Below are 18,525 nucleotides of genomic sequence, written 5' to 3'. Positions count from 1 at the left end.
AAAGTCCAACATTTGGCAAGTTCTTACCCTCTGGCCTGGTGAGCCATCACGTCCTGGTGAACCAACACCTCCAGGAACACCCTAGAGAGGGCAAGAACAGGAAAGAGTCAGCTTTACAGACACAGCTCCCCTCCCCTTAGAACAGACTACAGCTTCCAAACAACACCCGTGGCACAAAGGGAACCCACTGGGACCCAGGACTGAGACCCAGAGGTTACTACTGAGAAATAGATGTCCCCACCCTCAGTCAATCTGGCTTTCAAAAGGGTGAAGGAATACAGGAAAGTGGCATTGACATAGACACCCTTCCAAGGTCACAGCTGATGTCAGAAGCTTCAGGTTTTATCCCTGGCAAAGGATGAGCAGCAAAAACTGTACCTGTGGACCCGGAAGGCCAGCATCTCCTTTATCTCCTTTATCACCAGGCATTCCCTGAGTATCCAAAAGTACACCACGTTAGGTCCACAGACGTGAGCTCTTGGTCCCTTACCCACCCGTACACTGTAGAGTGTTTTCAACAGTAAACTGCCTTTGCTCTATCAGCCACATGTCCTGTTTCACTTCTCACATTTGCTATGCCGTCCATGTAAACATTCCTGCAGAACTGAATGTTTATGTACTAAAACAATTCCAATCCACAGTGTGCAGATGGCCGAGCTGATAATGCTAACATATGGTGGAGGCAGGGGGGAGATGAATATAACTCGCTGTTATTTATAGCTTCCTTGAAATGTATGTGTATATATATATATATATATATATATATATATATATATATCCGTGAATTAAATTGAATTTCTTTTCAAAGATATTAAGTATTTCAAAATAGCCATTTAATGCCCACAGTCTAAACTCTATAACTTACTCTTTGGACTATATTATATTCTGGTGACAGAAGTAAGGAATTATATGATATCTTTTAATATTTTATATTCCAATGGATACACATCAATAATGAATTGGTTTAACAGTTGTTACCTTCTAGATATTAAAAGTATAGTCAAGGGCTGGGGAGGGTAAGTCAGTGGGTACAATGCTTGCCCCCCATTTGGGAAGACTACCTGAGTTTGATTCCCCAGGACCCATGTTAAAAATAAAAATCTGAGCATGGTATCATATGCTTGTAATCCTAATGTTGGGGTCTGGTACTGGGCACAGGTGGATCCCTGGGGCTCTCTGGCCAGGTAGCCTAGTATGTTCAGGTTTTAGGCTGATGAAGGCATTGTCCCACAAAACCAAGGTAGGTGACTCCTGAGGAAGATACTCAATAAGGATCTCTTGCTTCTATTTATACATACATATATATACACCCACACCCACACCCACACCCACACCCACACACACACACACACACACCTGCACTCAATACACCCAAAAAGCATGTACCCATATGAACAGTGCATGAGTGCATGCTCAGACACATGCCACACACATACAGGACAAACACCCAGAGAAATAACGATTTTACAAAAGAATTTAGACAAACAAGCAAAGGCTGTCCATCTTGACCTGCCATCCTCAGGTGCAATATGGTAGAAGTGCTTTTTCCCTTCCCACATGCCTGTTTTTTGAAAGACCACCATTACAGAGCTAGCAACTGACTGTGGAGCCAGTGCCTAGTCAGTCCTTGTGATTTTCAGATGGACCGAGACTCACTGGTAAGACACAGACTACAGAGGACGTCCTTCACGTCTCATGGAAAACAGAGGACAGCAAAACCCATGAGAATATGCACACACGACTCACAGGCATGCCTTGAATGGACAGACCACTGGGTCCTTGGGGGCCAGGGGGGCCCTGGGGTCCTGCAGGACCTGTTTCTCCCCGAGGTCCCTCTGGTCCCTAGAAGGCAAGAGAGAGAAATTACTCTACAAGTTAGATCATCTAGTACCCAAAAGATATTGCTGTATGTAACACTCATTTCCTGATAAGCTTCTAAGATATGAAATGCTCAGAGGGTAACGAGACACAAAGCTTCAAGTAATTTACCTCCTGGGTAAAATGTCATCAGTGAGCTACAAGAATAAACACAGCAGGATTCCATCAGCTTTATTTATTTTGTTTCTGTATGTAAGAATGCTGTGCCAATTATGGGAGCGTGTAGTCCGCCCACAACTACTTAATGCTCCCCAAAGGAGAATGCACTGCGGGACCACCCTCCTGGTCCAGGAATGAGACTGGATGCGCAGCCTTTCCTCCACGCTCCCCTCTGTCCTTTCCTAACCCAGGCGTGCCTCCACCTCTCTCTGAGAACTTTACACCAAGCGCATGGTCTCCCCGACCTCCCTGCAGAACCATAATGTAGTTCTTCTGCAGCCACCAAGAACCCCGAGCTCAAAACCATCTTTCCTTTTTCTCAGAAGCAGGAATCCATTTCACATCAGTAGTTTCCAAGAGACAAGAGACCTTAGACTCAGAATATCTATTTACGATCAATTTCTTCTTCCCTGTCAAATTTGGTGTCCACGGCAAAGTCTATTGCCTTATTAAATTAAGCTGTCCTGTGCCCGACTAGTATCCTATTCTAGTGGACATGCTACAACTGTGCATTTTAATACAGTACCACATGGTACCATTTCTGCACACACGCATGTGTGACATGTTAATCAGTGGTGAGAACATCTAGTGCCACAAACATGAACATGTGTGTGTGTGTGTGTGTGTGTGTGTGTGTGTGTGTGTGTGTGTGTTGAAAACATTAAGAATCCTTCCTTCTAGCTTCTTTGAAATAGAGACTATGTTACTGTTGCCTACAGAACCTGCTATGCAGTGGAATATTAAAAAGTATTTCTTCTATAACTTCATACATATTGATCAATTTTGCCTTACTCTTCATGAGCCTTGGGTAACCACTATTTTGCTTGTAATTATCACAATTTTTTTTAGATTCCACATATCCATAAAATCACTCATGATTTTCTCTACCTGGTATATTTAACACATTTTATAAGATCCATCCATGTCGTCACAAATGACCAGATTTGACATTCTCAAATGAATCAACGGTATCCTATCCTGTACAGGTATCCTTTTCTTACCCGTTCATCTTCTGATGGGTTTTTGAGCTGTCTCTCTTTATTATCTATAGTGATTCTTTCGCAATAAACACAAAAGCAGAGATGTCTCTTCAACATACTGATTTCTTTTGTATGTCTAATTCTGTGTGTATAATTTGTAAATCATCTCAAATGTGAAACTGCTGAATGCATAACTTGAGACGAATAATATGAAATAAAAATCCTAGTGGTGCAAACTGCAGGTAAGTAATCAGAACAGAATAAGGTTCCTTAAAATTAAGAATATGGAAAAAAACCAAACAGAGCAGTCCAGCAGTCGTGGAATCTGGCAAAGTCTCAGCTGGACAGCCTATGGAGTACTGAGGTCATACTCATACACGAGGTCGTGTAGAACATTCTGAAAGGGACTGGAAAGAGGGTCAGTGGTCAAGAGCATCGTCTGCTCTTTCAAAAGATTGAGACTTGATTCCCAGTAGCCACGTGGTAGCTCACAACTGTCTGTAACTCTAGTTCCAAAGGATCCAACAGCTTCTTCTGATGTTCACAGGCATCCGTCATGCACGTGATGCATAGACTTGCGTGTAGGGAAAGCACCCATACACATAGACATTAAATAAAATTAAAAGTAAAGATTTTCCAAACATTGAAAGCAGAAATTGATTGAAATTGCACGGCATTTAGATTTGGGGGGGGGGGGAAGAAAGCCAGGAAAGGGATCTGAAAAAAGCTGAAAAGCTAGTACCCAGATAAAGATAGAATGGCAAAGAAGAAACAAATTTGAATTGGCCAAATGAGTCAACTATTGCCGAGATCTCAAGGAAGCGGAGCATTAAACAACCGCCTGTGGAACTGGTCCCAACTGGTGGCTTTAGTGAGAACTGCTTTGCAGGAATCTGAGGGCAACAGAGATCACACGTGGTTTGAGACTAGCGTAGGAAATGAGGCTGCAGAGCACCAGGGGATGATAATTCTCCTTATGAAGAGGCACATGATGTGTATGAAGAAGAGCGCTGGAGCGCAAAACCATGCAATGTGTTTGAGTAGAGGGCAAGTTATACTTATCGCTGAGAATGTTCAGCAGCAAGAGCTTAGTACCATGTAATGTGTGCATTATTGAAGAGGAAGGCAGAAAGTAGATGGCTCCTTTTGTTCTTTAAAATATAAAGCAAGTAGACTGGAAGAGACCAGTGACCATTGTTTTGTGATCTGAATTCATATCGTCTAATTGGTGCAATGAAATGAGCACCCCGGGACTTTCCCCAAGGAAGGTATAGTTCATCTGCTCTCATACTGTCCACAAAGAGGGCAAGGTGGCATCTTTGGACAACTCTGCTGTCCAAATCTACTGCACACCAGTATCCTTTGTCAAAACTGTCAAACAGAAATAACCATATTAGGGACAATTCTGCAGGAGTAAGTAATTAGAGAAAATGAGTTACCTTAGGGTCACCAAATATCTGAATCAATTCATATTCATCATATGAACCACTGCCCACTGAGAATGTTGGGAAAATAGTGGATCCCTGCTAAGCGAGGCCCTGAGAGGCAGAATCCAGAAGGCACAGGAGCTCCTGGGTTCCATGGGTGACCCAGAGAAAAAGCAAGAGCAACCATGTTGGGAGGAAGCACTCAACCCTGGTCTTTTTTACAGCATGAGATGGAGTCAGGTCAGGAACAGCAGGCCCATCTCAGGAAATGACACAGATCAAATCTACAAAGGCTACATCCCGGGGCGTTGGATTAGATAATCCGTGATTATCCTCAGTTTTCCTTCATTTACTACTTCTCCAAGCTCAAGTCTTGCCCTACCCTGCACCATCTGTTTCCAATTGTAAAGCAAAACTCTTTTTTTAGTGCAATGCTCTCTGGAATATGAATAAGTATTATGTAAATCTAACGCATTCAAAGCACTAAATCAGTACGGCAGATGGTATGGAAATGGCGAAGAGTGATGTCACAAGACCAAGATGGAGAATCAAGCTACAAAGGACCTTGATGGCTGGAGAGGTGGCTTGGGGGTTAAGAACGCTGGCTGCTCTTCCAGGGGACCTGCTTCACAGGCACTGCACACACAAGTGGTGTACAGGCATACATTCAAAAGCACTCATACACATAAAACAAATCTTTATGAAAGGAAGGGCCAGGAATGTCATGCCAACGATCGCCAAACTATGGTCCATGACTGTATATTTGAAACAAGCATAAATGCAGCATAGACTCTCAGGAAATTAATCTGAAAGCAGATGTGTAGAATCAATCAGAAAGGCAAGGCACTGGAGATAGGAGATCAGTTAAAGATTTTCCAGAATCCAAAGGGAAGGAAGGGAGGAAGCCTGAACTCAATTAGTAACTGGGCTTCTGCCAGTCCTTAGGATGCCTTTGTGCAAAGGAGAAAAATATGTGTTTTGATGTGGGTTGGCTTAGCATGGTCATTTTGGCTGGCTAATGCCTCTGCAGGGCACGACCTGGAGCATTATCCTTGGTGGCGTTGGGTACTGAGTATAGGAAGCAAAGCCAGGCGAATGATTATATATAGTGCAAAACAGGGGAAGAAATCTAAATTGTAGGAACTTTCCTGGAAGGGACTAGGGCTGGATTGTAACTGCATGATTCTGCCTAAGATGCATTTCTGTTAGAGATGAAGAAAGAGAAGCATGAACCTGACAGAGTCACCATGCAGACTAAGTCACACAGAACACTAGCATTCTTGTCTGTCCCAAGTCTTTCATTTGACTGAGTCACTAAATAGCTGCTTTTGGTTAAAAAGCAAATCTTCACTATAACCAAAAATTGTTTGACATGAGTATTGCAAACAGGTAAGATGTTGTAAGTCACCAGAGTAAATAAAGTCGCATTTAACTCCAAAGTTATGCCTGCTTGAGACAAAGAGAGAATATGTTACCTTCGGACCCGGTTCACCTTGTTGGCCTTTTGGTCCTCGGAGTCCTGGACCACCCTGGCAAACAGATGTTAAGTCTTAGCTCAAAGACATATCTCCAAACAGCATATTTTCTTCATTTTCTTAATAATATGGGATTAGGTCATTGCTATTTTATATGAAGCCCACACATTGTGTACTAGCAAATATTCATCATGATCTTCAACTGGAAACTCCCTTCCCAGTTCTGACCCTTCCTGCAGATCACTTCAGAGCCTCAGAAAATCTTTGCTTCCAGTCCTTTTAACCCTGAAAAATACTTATAGGACTTGTTATTGGGAGCTTATAAAATGCTGGGTGTGTTTACATATAAAAGGAATTAAATACTCAATTGGCATGAAATCATGTGTTTTTATACCATAACTTCATAAAAAGCCAATGAAAAAGCCACAATTCAACTCCATTTATTTACAGAAATAAAAAAACAATCAAGTTAGTGTTTTTGAAACTACAATCATTTTCATTTCCTCCCAAGATATTCTGCCATATTGATGCAACAGCTGTAGCATTGCTAGTGGCAGTTTTCTTTATTTGACATATCAATGTACTACAGAATAAGCACATGAATATATTCTTTATGTATTTGTTCATGTTTGTAAACACACATCTAAATATTTAAGTGTGCATCCTCTGAATATTTTAATTAAATGGGATATTAAAATAAATATTTGTAAAAGCAAATATAGAATTGCAATAAATGGAAAAGCATTGTTAAAAATACTATATTACCTTAAAAATTATATAGTATAGATGATGTTATTCAATTTAGTTAGGTTTTGCCCTTACTGAAGGCTGTACATGCTCTGTGATAAAATGAGGAGGTGAATGGAGTTAGTGCAGGCCATGAGACGCCAGACAGCTTTCCCTCACTTGGGCAAAAGGACTGAAGATCATTGAAACTGAGCTAACGCTCTCCCCATGTAATTCCAAGTTCCATGGGGCATGCAGGCCTACTTTAAACTAAATCAACAGCATCAAGAGAACACATACAACATCTTCCATGGTGTGAGCTGCAGGGGGATATGCCAGTCTTTCAGGTGTGAGCAGAGGCCCAGTGACTGAACTCATACTGAAGATTAACCATAGTGGCTTAAAGAGAGGATTTTTGTACATAAAGCAATGGGAGATGGGTGGCATGGTAGGAAGAAGATCATCTTGTAGCTGTGTCAAAGTTTACTTAGGATTAAATATGTGACAGCCCTTTAGTCCAGTCGGCAGCACAGGTTAGACCCAAGAGTAGTGGTGTTAGTGCTCTTGAAGAAATTCAAGGCCGAGCTAGCAAGACTTACTGGGGGGCCAGCTGGTCCTAGAGCCACTTCATTGGTTTCTGAGCAAGAGCAGGATCGTGGAAGGTCTGGGCAGGACTCTTCATCCCGCTAAGTAGAAAAACAACAACAACAACAACAAAAACCATAGTCATTAACAAGGCAGTCTATATAACTTGCTTTACTGACTTTAAGAAAATACTTTAGGGGACGTTTTAAAATAGGTGAACATTATGCTATAAGGTTCTCAAGTACAAGATCTCTTCTGACGGAGACAGCATAGATGCATATGGAAAACCAATTATTACAGCTTGAGAGGGATTTGCTGAAACTAATTTAGAAATCCAAGTGAAGAAACAAAGTCAGGAGAGAGTGGAGAACATTTTTGGTTTCTATTTAATTCATCTAGAACAGCAATGCTCTTTGAACTAAAGGCCCTAAACACTTTTCTTGTGCTACACTGTCTTTCTGTTTTAAGGGATAAAAGAAAACTTGTTGAAAGGCTCAGTCAAAACTACTGTATATGGATTAAAACAAAGAATTAAAACTGCTTAAGTAAATCTATGTCCTGTGATGACTCCATGAGCTTCTGTAGCTGAAACCAAGAAAACACAATGGACCTGAAGCGTTAGGGTAGGGCTCCTTTTTCTCTTCTCTTGGGATATTTACTGAAATGAGATCTTTGAAAATGATTGGTAATGTTAGGCTGAATAAATTCAAGGGAGTTTCCCAAATGCAGAGCAAAGCAGAGTGCCTGGTAACAGCCTTGTGCAATTGTTAAATATCCCATCTGGAGCAGAGGCCAAAATGACCTCAGCACTGAGGTACTAAACCACAGGACTTCACAGAGCCCTTGAGTGGTCTTGAGTAGATGAAAAGGTCATTATGTAAGACCTCACAGGAGACTGAGAGGTTAGATAGAACGGGGCCAGACAGCAAATTACCAAGATGAAAGTAAGTGAGTCTCCAAAATATTCAAAACAAACCCCTCAAAATGGCTAAACAAATGACCTATATTCCTTTCATGGCCTTTTCTTTAAATGGTGGGCAATAAGAGTTCCATTCACATCTCCCACTGACATACCTCATCTATTCTAATACTTGGGCAGCTAAATTAAAACATAAATTTAATATTTCCAAAAGATCACCCAGATGAATTTGGCACAAGGCATCCTGTTTCAAGACCCAGCAGTGGTTTTGCTACTGTCGATGATCTGTCTTCATGGGACATAATTTATAAGCCTTTATAGTGAATAAAGCAAAGAACAAAGTAATGAAAGAGCCCAGATGCTTCCCAGAATTGGTGACCACATTTTTGCTAGATCTACCGTGAGATATTCTGTTTCCTCTTGCATTTCTCAACCTATTTGCCCTTAAGTGCAACACTAAACTCTTGTTTAATTCATGACTAGTTTAGAAACTTATTTGATGAAGAAAGAATGAGTTACTTGCTTCCTCAAACAGACTCCCAGGAATTTAATGCCTGCAGTAAGTGTTTTAATCTGGTTCTAAAATCAAAACCTCTAGACTTCTTGAAGACTTGACTATGCTCATTATATGGGTTTAATTATTAAGGTATGCCAACATCCATTCACAGCAAAGCCTCCTCGTCCAGACTGCTTTCTATGAGGAGTCTAGGAGTTATGAATCTCCTTTTGTGTCTGTTCATAGACATATAGGCACAACTTTATGAGAAAATAATGAGAAATGCTGTTGTTGGTTTTTTTTGTTTTGTTTTGTTTTTTGTTTTTTTTGTTTTTTTTTTTTTTTGGTGGTATCATATAGATTATGACTACAGTTCCAAATCCTTGTGGCATGAAAGCCTGAGGCAATCTATTAAATTTGTATCTCTATTGTGAATGTTTTAAAAATTCAATGAAAATACAGCAGCACTTGGCATCTGCTGGACTTCATGGGAATAATTAGCTCAAGATAGTTCAGAGCTTCATTTTCGGCCACGGTGATGCTACCTCATAATCCTGGGACTTGGGAGGTAGAGACAAGAGGGTCAAAGTTCAAGGTCATCCTTGCTCCATTTATCTCTGCTGTACCACAAAAATACTCTGGAAAACCCAACTTAGGAGAGGAAAGGGTCTATTTCAGATGACTTAGAGAGAAATGAGAGCAGGAACTTGACTTAGAAACCATGCAAGAAAGATTAAAACAGAGACTGAAGGGACACCCATTCAGAGCCTGCCCCACATGTGGCCCATATATATATAGCCACCCAATTAGACAAGATGGATGAAGCAAAGAAGTGCAGAAGTGTAGATTGCCCTGAGAGACACAGCCAGAATACAGCAAATACAGAGGCGAATGCCAGCAGCAAACCACTGAACTGAGAATAGGACCCCTGCTGAAGGAATCAGAGAAAGAACTGAAGAGCTTGAAGGGGCTCGAGACCCCATATGTACAACAATGCCAAAGCAACCAGAGCTTCCAGGGACAAGCCACTACCTAAAGACTATACATGGACTGACCTTGACTCTGACCTCATAGGTAGCAATGAATATCCTAGTAAGAGCACCAGTGGAAGGGGAAGCCCTGGGTCCTGCTAAGACTGAACCCCAGTGAACTAGACTGTTGGGGGGGAGGGTGGGGAGGAACACCCATAAGGAAGGGAGGGGAGGGGGATGTTTGCCCAGAAACCAGGAAAGGGAAAAACACTCGAAATGTATATAAGAAATATTCAAGTTAAAAAAAAAAGAAAAGAAAAGAAAAAAAAAAGAAACCATGCAAGAACTCTGCACATTGGCTCATTTACAGACTCTTGCTTAGCTAACTTTCTTATACAACTGAGCCCTGGCTGCCTGGGAATAGTACGCCTAGAGTGAGCTTCAGTCTCCCACAGTAAATACACACAACAAAGACAGTTCCCTATAAATATGCGCACAGGCTAATCTAAAGTAGATGATTCTTCTCTCAGGGGACTCTAGGCTGTATCAAATTGACACTCAAAGCTAAAGAGGACACGGGGCTAAACAGTTCGTTTGAGTTGAGCGTGGATGCTTCTCACAAAACAAACAAAACCACTCTACAATGTCAACAGCATATTTTCGAACATCTTTTCAATGTTCTGTCTTTGCAAACCTAGGTTTCAGTCATTGTTATGATGAAGAGCAAGGCCATGGGGCAAATCAGTGTGTAAAAGGAAGTGAGGGACAGGCATCATCTGATAGGGTGACACTGCCACACTCAATAAGCATAAGCTTCTCAAAAAATGTACTGCCTTCTCCTTTCAGTGCCTTCAACGGCTACTGAGTTGTCAGAAAAAGCAAGAGCTTACATCCAAACATTCAGTAAATGTAACTGTTAAGTACTTCCTGGGAAGTTTGTGAAGCAGGAAGCTTGGAAGCCCTGGAGGATGTGTCAATAGCACCTGTGGTACACAGTTCAAACCATGTGGGATCAGACGTGATGGTCTCATTGGTTTCTTCTACTCCATCTCATTACTAAACCTTCCTGACCTTCATTATCATCACAAAAGGAATTGCTTACAGTATGAATATTGAGAAACTCTCATTTGCAAAGAAAAGATCGATTTTATAGTTTGATAGAAGTGAAAGAATTCTTACCAGGCCCGGAAGTTCACAGCATCTGTCTTTACTGGCCCATGATGTAGAGCAAACGATATCAAACATTTGTAACTGGAACTGATTCAGAAAGATAATTATCAATCAATAAGGATGATACAGTTAAAGTGTGCTCGTAGTCATAATTATTTCATCAGACATAAGATACTAGTATACATATAACATAATATTCCAGTAAGTAAATTTAAAAGTAAACTAAAACTCATTTTGTTCCTGAAACAGAGTGATCAAACATTCTGTCTACAGTTGCTCCACCTCCCGTCTAAATCCCGTTCTCATCATTTCTTCCCCTTCTCAGATACACCCACAATAATCTTAGTTCTGTAGGCAGTCATCCCTGGAAGCCCCTTAAAGCTCCTCCCAAGTGCCCTGCAGTCACAAAGGCTCTAGATGCCCTTCGTAGATCATGTCGCATCTACTACTCAGTTATCTATATTATCATGCCCTTCAGTCCTTCAAGGTCAGGGGAACTGCTCATCTCTGAGTCACTTAGCATAGCAGTTAACACGTAATCAACACGTAGAAAGACTGAAGAGTAAACATAGTTCATTCCTCTGTGCAATCATTTTCAATAAAAGCAAGATATTGTATAGCCTTTTCCGAGACAATAGTGAAAGCAGAAAACAAAACAGTCCTGTGCTAGAAAAGTTTACGGGGAATGGGAGACTCCTAAATAAATATTGTAGTCAATGAGGTGCGGGAAGAAATTCATGAGAGCCATGGGTACATGGACTTTGTGTATTTTCACTTAAGCAACTTGTCACACTGTAAATGCTTAGCCTTATTTCATCACTTATGTTGGTAATAACTCAAGATAAGAGGTAACATATACAGAAATATCTTTATAACATTAATGGGGGCTAACACTAACCTAATGACCTAATTATGTCTACATGTTTCTTTCTACATTGTTTTGGAATATTGAAGTACTGCATCAATCAAAGAACTGGGAAGATGTTAATGTTTTCATTTTAATCTGCAACCTTCCTCCAGCCAGTAATGCTTTCAGTAAGGACCATAAATATGTAGATCAAAGGATGCTACTCATCCTTGGCCCAGAGCCCTCAGGGTGAAATGACAGTGCTTACATAGCTAGCTCTATTGAAACAGGCTACCAGAAGTTGCAGGAAAATCACTAAAGAGACACTTCTAATGGTAAGAAAATCAGGTTTTCTGTTCTCATGCTCAAGAATAACTGTGTGCGTTATTGGAATGTTTAACCAGTAAACAGAATCACCTTGGGCTTTGAAGATAGACTCATTATTCAAAACATCTTATTTTCTTGAAATTATCACAGCAATGTATAGTTTGCTAAAATGACAGCAAAGCACATAGCTTATACCGCTACCCTTGAATATTTTAACATCCAGGCCACTAAGATAGATATCTGAGCCAAAACAGGAAGACCATACAACAAAATAATGATCAATTTTTAAAAACTTAAAAATGAAAACATTTCCAAATGTGCACTACAACAGACTTTTGTAAGTATAAATAGCAAGAAAGAGTTCCTATGGGTACACAAAGATTGGAATCTATGGAGCTAGGCTTCTGGGATAGGAGTCCTGAGTCCAGCCCTTGTGAGCTGAGTTATTTTGAAGAAATTAGTTCCTGTTTTGAGCTCTCATTTTTCTCATCTGTGAAAATGTGTGCTGACATAGTTGAACACCCCTACTCTGAATGTACAAAGCTTTCTGACTGTTGAAATGATGCCAAAAAAATTCTCTATCTGGCTTTGCTGCATGGGTTTCATGTAAAATGCAGACACATTAAAGATGTCTAAAGTTCCTGTTGAATTGTGTAAAGGGTATACACAAAACATAAATGCATCTAGTGTCTAGACTTGGATCCCATCTTTAAGATTTCTCATTTGGATATTCCAAATTCAGTAGTTCCAAGTATTTCAGATAAGAGATACTCAGTTCCATGACAAATACAGAGGCGAATTCTTGCAGCCAACTATTAAACTGAGAATGGGGTCCCCAATGGAGGAGTTAGAGAAAGAGTTGAAGGAGCTAAAAGGACTGGCAACCCCATAAGAACAGCCATATCAACTAACCAGAGCTCCCAGGAACTAAACCACCATCCAAAGAGTACACATGGACAGACCTATGGCTCCAGCTGCATATGTAGCAGTGGATGGCCTTGTTGGGCACCAATGGGAGGAAAAGCCTTGGTCCTGCCAAGACTGGAACGCCCATTGTAGGGGAATGTCAGGGCGGGAGGTGGGTAGGGGTGGGTGGTTAGGTGAGGGAAAGGGGATAACATTTGAAATGTAAATAAAAAATATCCAATTAAAAGGAAAAAGAAAAAAAACAGAGATACTCAAATCTGTTAGCTATTCTGTTTGTTGTGAAGACCAGATGAGTTAATATGGAGAGAATACGAGAACAGTGCCTGAAACATACTTGCAATTAATAGTAAATATCATTTCAAAGTTTGGTGCATAGCTCTCTCACAACTTACTCTGAAAGCTTATAAGCTAATAATGTAGATTCAAAGCAAAAGGGAGAGTGGCAAGGGAAGGTACAGAATAGTTTTTTTCTAAGTTATTATTTACTTTTAATGATTTGAAAAACCTTAACAAAAAAGAGACAATATTAACCAATGTGTTTTGAAAATCTGCTCCATGCTGGCTATTAGTCTAAGCACTTGATGTCTAGCGTTTTTTCTCAGATCACTACCATGTAGCACAGTAACGATGACATCCATTCTGCAGTCCAGGTCTGCAGGGCCTGGAACAGTTCCACCTGAGTAACTGAAGACCAACCTGAACGTTCAATCCCAGCTGAGATTTAAACCGCCGACCACCACTCTGTGGTCTAAACCCATGTGGTTTAATTAGTAATAAATGTATCTTTGATGCTTAAAATGAAGATAGCCCAGCCTGATTTTATAATGTTATTGCACTTGAGAACATTCATCCAGTGGGTCTCATTATGGACATCAGCTAGGATCAGCTATGTCTGGAAATCATTCATCCATTAAGAAATTTAACATCCCCAGACAAGACCTTCATGTTAAAATATTTTAGTGAACGGAAAGATTTACTTAAAGCAAAAGACCTTCACCACCTTTAGTATGCATCAAGTCTTCTTGAAGTTTCTCCAATAAACACTCAACACTCAAGACCTACGGCTGCATAATGCCTACATATAAACTTCTGCCTAGCCCTCTGCCTTGTGGAGTGATAAAGATTTGCATGAGTTTAGTTTATCTACTGAAGAAATCGAACAGCCACTAAACATTTGAGGAAGCCAATAAGAATGTTACTGTGTGGGATGCCTTTTCTTTCACAACTTCAATGGGATCAGCAGATTTTCTTTGAGTACACCAAATTTATTCACAGTTGTTTTGTACTTGTGATAGCTTAGATTCCTTAGCCGTCCTTAGGGTTTCTTTCCCAAGGGACATTTCTGCAGATGAATCGAAAAACAGCAGCAGCCAAATAAAATAAAATAAATAATTTTTCTGGCTTTTACTCCAAAAGCAATGGCATATGCAGCTGTATGAGATCCATAGGAGATAACACAAAGATGCTACGTCGAAGCATTTCATACTTGAGGGCCTTGGAATGCAAAACAACCCAGTTCAAAAGAAGGCTTAGCTCAGGCAGTTAATACAAGAGACAGCCTCCTTCTACTTAACCAAAACATTAAAAGACAGAGATTTTTAAAACGCAAGAAAGGACATGTAACCTTCCGCATTTGCACGTTGTAACTTCTCTAAGTGGAACCCTCAACCAATTACAAATGCTCATTTTTTACAAATGGACATTTTTGTCTGGGTGTATCTCAAAAGGCAAGTCATTTGGGGTCAAATGTTAGCAAGAAAATAAGATTAAAATATTTTTCGCCCTTGAGTCATTTTGATCTATGAATGGGAACTTCAAAGTTCTCTTGGCTCAACTTTCCGCTCAGTACCAGATTTTTCTCCCCCAACATTTTTCTCAAATAGTATAAGTTCATTCGTGTACTCATACAACTCAAAAGCCTTCTGTATGAAGACGATCCCATAGAGAGAGCTGCAGAGACCTAAGCCGTCTTCTGTTTCTTACCAGGTGTTCAACTTCTCCTTGACTTCATCAACAAAGCAAGAAGTACTTGGCATTTGCCGTGATAGAGTTCTGAGCTATGGCTTGCTTTTAAGTTATTAAATTTTAGGAAAATCGTGAGCATTCCGACAAAATTCAGAAATGAAAGTTAACAATTATCGTGCCTGTTGGTAGAGTAAATGCTCTATGTATAGAAATATTTTGAGAGTAAGATTTGACCACAGTTATTTGCAAGTTTGTAACTGAAAGACTGAGTCCTTGAAACTGAAAAAGAAGAAATGGGCGTGGCCGTTGGATCAGGTTTGTCTTAAGGTGGACAGAGTCTTAAGGTGGACAGAGTCTGGTCCGGCAGAAGACAGCGCTGGAAGCCAGACAGTACTAGGGAGGTCAGAGTTTCATGTCTCAATGTCCTCGTTTTTTTTTTTTTTTTTTGAAATGAGAACTCTCATTAATTCAAAGGTAAGTTTTAGCATCAATAAAGAGAAGACAACATAAATATCTCTTTCTATGGTTTTAGAATATTAAATTGATATTTCACAGGAATACACATTTCACAGACCACAGCAGGTATATGAGTTATAATTTAAGGATTTAAAGAAGCAATACATAGAAAAACTCCTTTCAAAAACTTACCACTTGTTTCTTAACATCAAGGTTGGGTTTTTTTACTTCTTTATATATTTCATGTATTAGCCCTCTATTGAATGTATAGTTGGTAAAAACCTTCTCACATTCTGTAGCCTGCCACTTTGTTGAAGTGATGGTTTGCTTATAACTTATGGTTTTATTTTATTTTAATTTCCCCCTCTCTCGCATGTGTGAATGTGTGTGTGTGTGTGTGTGTGTGTGTGTGTGTGTGTGTGTGTGTGCAGGCACACACTTGTATGTGTTTCTTGAGTATTTGGCTCTTTTTTTCTGTTTGATTTTGGTTTGTCTTATGCTAGTTTGTCTTTATTTATTTTACTTTTGATATTTTTGAAAACCTGTCTGTATTTTAATGCATAGGAAAAAGAAAGAGTGAGGATATGGGTGAGTAGAGAAGTAGAAGGATTCTCGGAAAGGTTGGGATAGGGGCAACTGTGATCTGAATATATGGTATAAAGGGAAGCCTGCTTTCAACAGAGAGAAAGGTTAACACTTGGCTAGGGAAGAGTCATCAGCTAGTCTACTGTCTACACCAAAACTTTTACTCAGTGATTAAAATTATAGGTGGCTCCTATAATTTTATTTCTTGGCATAGTTCTCTTTTATTTCAATAGCAGGAGGGTGAATAAATGCCAAGTGAATAACTACCTCAGTGTTAGATTCCAACGGTAGAGAAAGCACCGTAAGAAACATGGCTCCATTCCAGGAGCTCGAGCTTTTTCGGGAATCATGAAAGAAAGAAAAGAGAGAGAGAGAGAGAGAGAGAGAGAGAGAGAGAGAGAGAGAGAGAGAGAGAGAGAGAGAGAGAGAGGGGGGAGGAAAGAGGAGAGAGAAGGGAGGAGGGAGGGAGGAGGAGGAGGAGGGGAGGGAGGGGGGGGGGGGAGGAGGGAGGGAGGAGGGGAGGGAGGGGGAGGGGGGGGGACAAACCTCTTATGAAGAAAGACTGGGAAGGAGAGGCAGTTACTTTTCTTTACCCATATGTTTTGACAGCTAAGTTAAGCCTGCTTATTAATTTAGTCTCCCTGGGGAAGACTTCAGTCACCGCCTGAAGAATCTTGTATTTCTGAGCTTGAGCTGTTTTCATTAAGAATGTAAGCAGTTTCTACACAGTAGTTATAACCCTAAATCCTTTCTCCTTCACTCAACTATGGTTTGAAAGAATACATTATCTTTTAAAAGGGAATCCTCAGAATCTTCCAACATTTTGGATTAATGTTAGATTTGGCAGGCAATGCCGTCTATGGGCTACTATTATAATTATTCCTCATAGAATTATCTAAACTGGGCCTGTTACACATACCCGTCTGCTGGTTACAGAGGAAGACCAACACTGAGATCGATGCTTTTTGAATCTGGAATCCAAAGAACAGGACTTCTCTCGTATGGCATTGAGATCACTAAGCAACACCCCCAAAAGGAGGAGTGATTGACAGATCAACCACATTTTTAAGATCTAACCTAATATTATCCATTTCAGCATAAGCAAATTCTTTAGTAAGTGGGAAGACTAAAAAATCTATTTAGGAGTCCTTCATAGACTTCTAGATTATAAGGAAAGCTATGGCTTTTTTCCTAGTATCCTTACAAAGAACTCTTTAGTTCCTGACATCTGTAAATTGCCCCTTTGTCTCCTACTGGCTGCAAACTGCCACAAAGGGTCCTCTGTTTAACTGCATTGCTTTGGTGTCCCAAAGCAAAAATTTACCATCAGTATACCTAAGACATACGTTTAGGTGTACAAATACATTTTTTGATATTTATTGATTATGTATATGGAGTTCATTATTACCTCTGATATAATCTGAAACACAGTGTAATTGTTATTATAAAGTTATAACTATAAAATACAAATAGGGGAGAGTAGGAGATATAGTAAGAGATTGGAGTCAGTGCCATATATGGAGTCTACTAAAGATAACACTGTTTAAGGAAATAAATTATGCACCTCAAATAGTCTGAGGCTAGGAATGTAGTTCAGTCAGAGCTCCCAATATTTACAAGGTCCTGGGCTCAGGACCACAAGCAAAACTCTATGTACGAGAAATAGTCCATTTCTATTTACACTCTAGCAAGTGTTTCTCGGGCACTTACTCTGCTTGTAGAAATGTGTCAGAAACTGTGGTGATATTTTTTAAAGGAAGCTCTTGGTGGGTGTTCTTCCTATATTGGGGAATTTATACTGTCTAGAGAGGGAAAATATGAATAAATGAAAAAAGCAAAAAGATATGACCGCCAATAATCAAGTTGCAAATGAGTATTTAGTTGTCTGTTAAAGGCGAAGTGGAGGATGAAAAATTCATTGTTGTGAAAATTTTTCATTTGTCCAGTAAAAGAGCTGCTGACCTTTGAGTATTAACTGTCAGGGACGTTAGATGCATCACGCCTAAAATTAAGAAAATCATGACAATACTAAGTGATTTGTGTCTAGAGTGGCCCTCTCTCTTGTGAATGGATCCTCACATTATAAATCCATCCTCACTTGGTTGATGCATTGGAGCCTTAGTTTGCTAAGTCTGTGTTTTCACAGTCTCTTGAACAAAGTCTCTAGTGTTATGTAGAGGAGAAATGGAGATTAGAATAGTCAGAGTCTTTTTCAAAGAAAATGTTAACTAGTTTTAGGATGACTCGCTGAGTGCTAATGAGCTGTGAACGCTCCTGTTAAAAACCCTGTAGCCACTGGGATTTTTTTTTTTTTTTTTTTTTTTTTTTGGGAGGGAGTGAAAGGAATGTGATTCTGCCAATCAAATGTCTCCCCAGACTTCAATTCCATTTAATGGTGCAAAAGTTTATTTAAGAACAATCATTGCATGAGTAAAGGGTATTGATAGCACAAAATAGTTTTAAAATAAATAATTCGAACCAAAATTAAAGGCATAGGCCACTTTCTTAGGTATAATGTTGTAAAACTCTGTATGGATTTGTATTTTCTTGTATAAATTTGTACATGTAGAATTTTGAATTTCAATTAAAAACCCCACTTATGTCACAAATAAGGTACAAAATATTACAATAT

General features: G+C 39.8%; 1 protein-coding gene across 1 annotated transcript in view; it reads right to left on the bottom strand.

The window, feature by feature from the left end:
- Positions 1-18,525, bottom strand: part of Col14a1 (collagen type XIV alpha 1 chain) — a 209,903-nt gene that overhangs the window by 47,388 nt on the left and 143,990 nt on the right. Inside the window, exons 35-40 of the mRNA XM_032915565.1 lie at positions 10,796-10,873; positions 7,245-7,331; positions 5,920-5,973; positions 1,747-1,842; positions 379-432; positions 28-81 (exon numbers count right to left, since the gene is read on the bottom strand). Coding sequence (XP_032771456.1) covers positions 28-81; positions 379-432; positions 1,747-1,842; positions 5,920-5,973; positions 7,245-7,331; positions 10,796-10,873 — 423 coding nt within the window. The remainder of the gene's footprint in view (positions 1-27; positions 82-378; positions 433-1,746; positions 1,843-5,919; positions 5,974-7,244; positions 7,332-10,795; positions 10,874-18,525) is intronic.

The sequence above is a fragment of the Rattus rattus genome, chromosome 1 (genome assembly GCF_011064425.1).
Source record: "Rattus rattus isolate New Zealand chromosome 1, Rrattus_CSIRO_v1, whole genome shotgun sequence".
NCBI lineage: Eukaryota > Metazoa > Chordata > Mammalia > Rodentia > Muridae > Rattus > Rattus rattus.
This window is presented reverse-complemented; position numbering and strand designations above follow the sequence as displayed.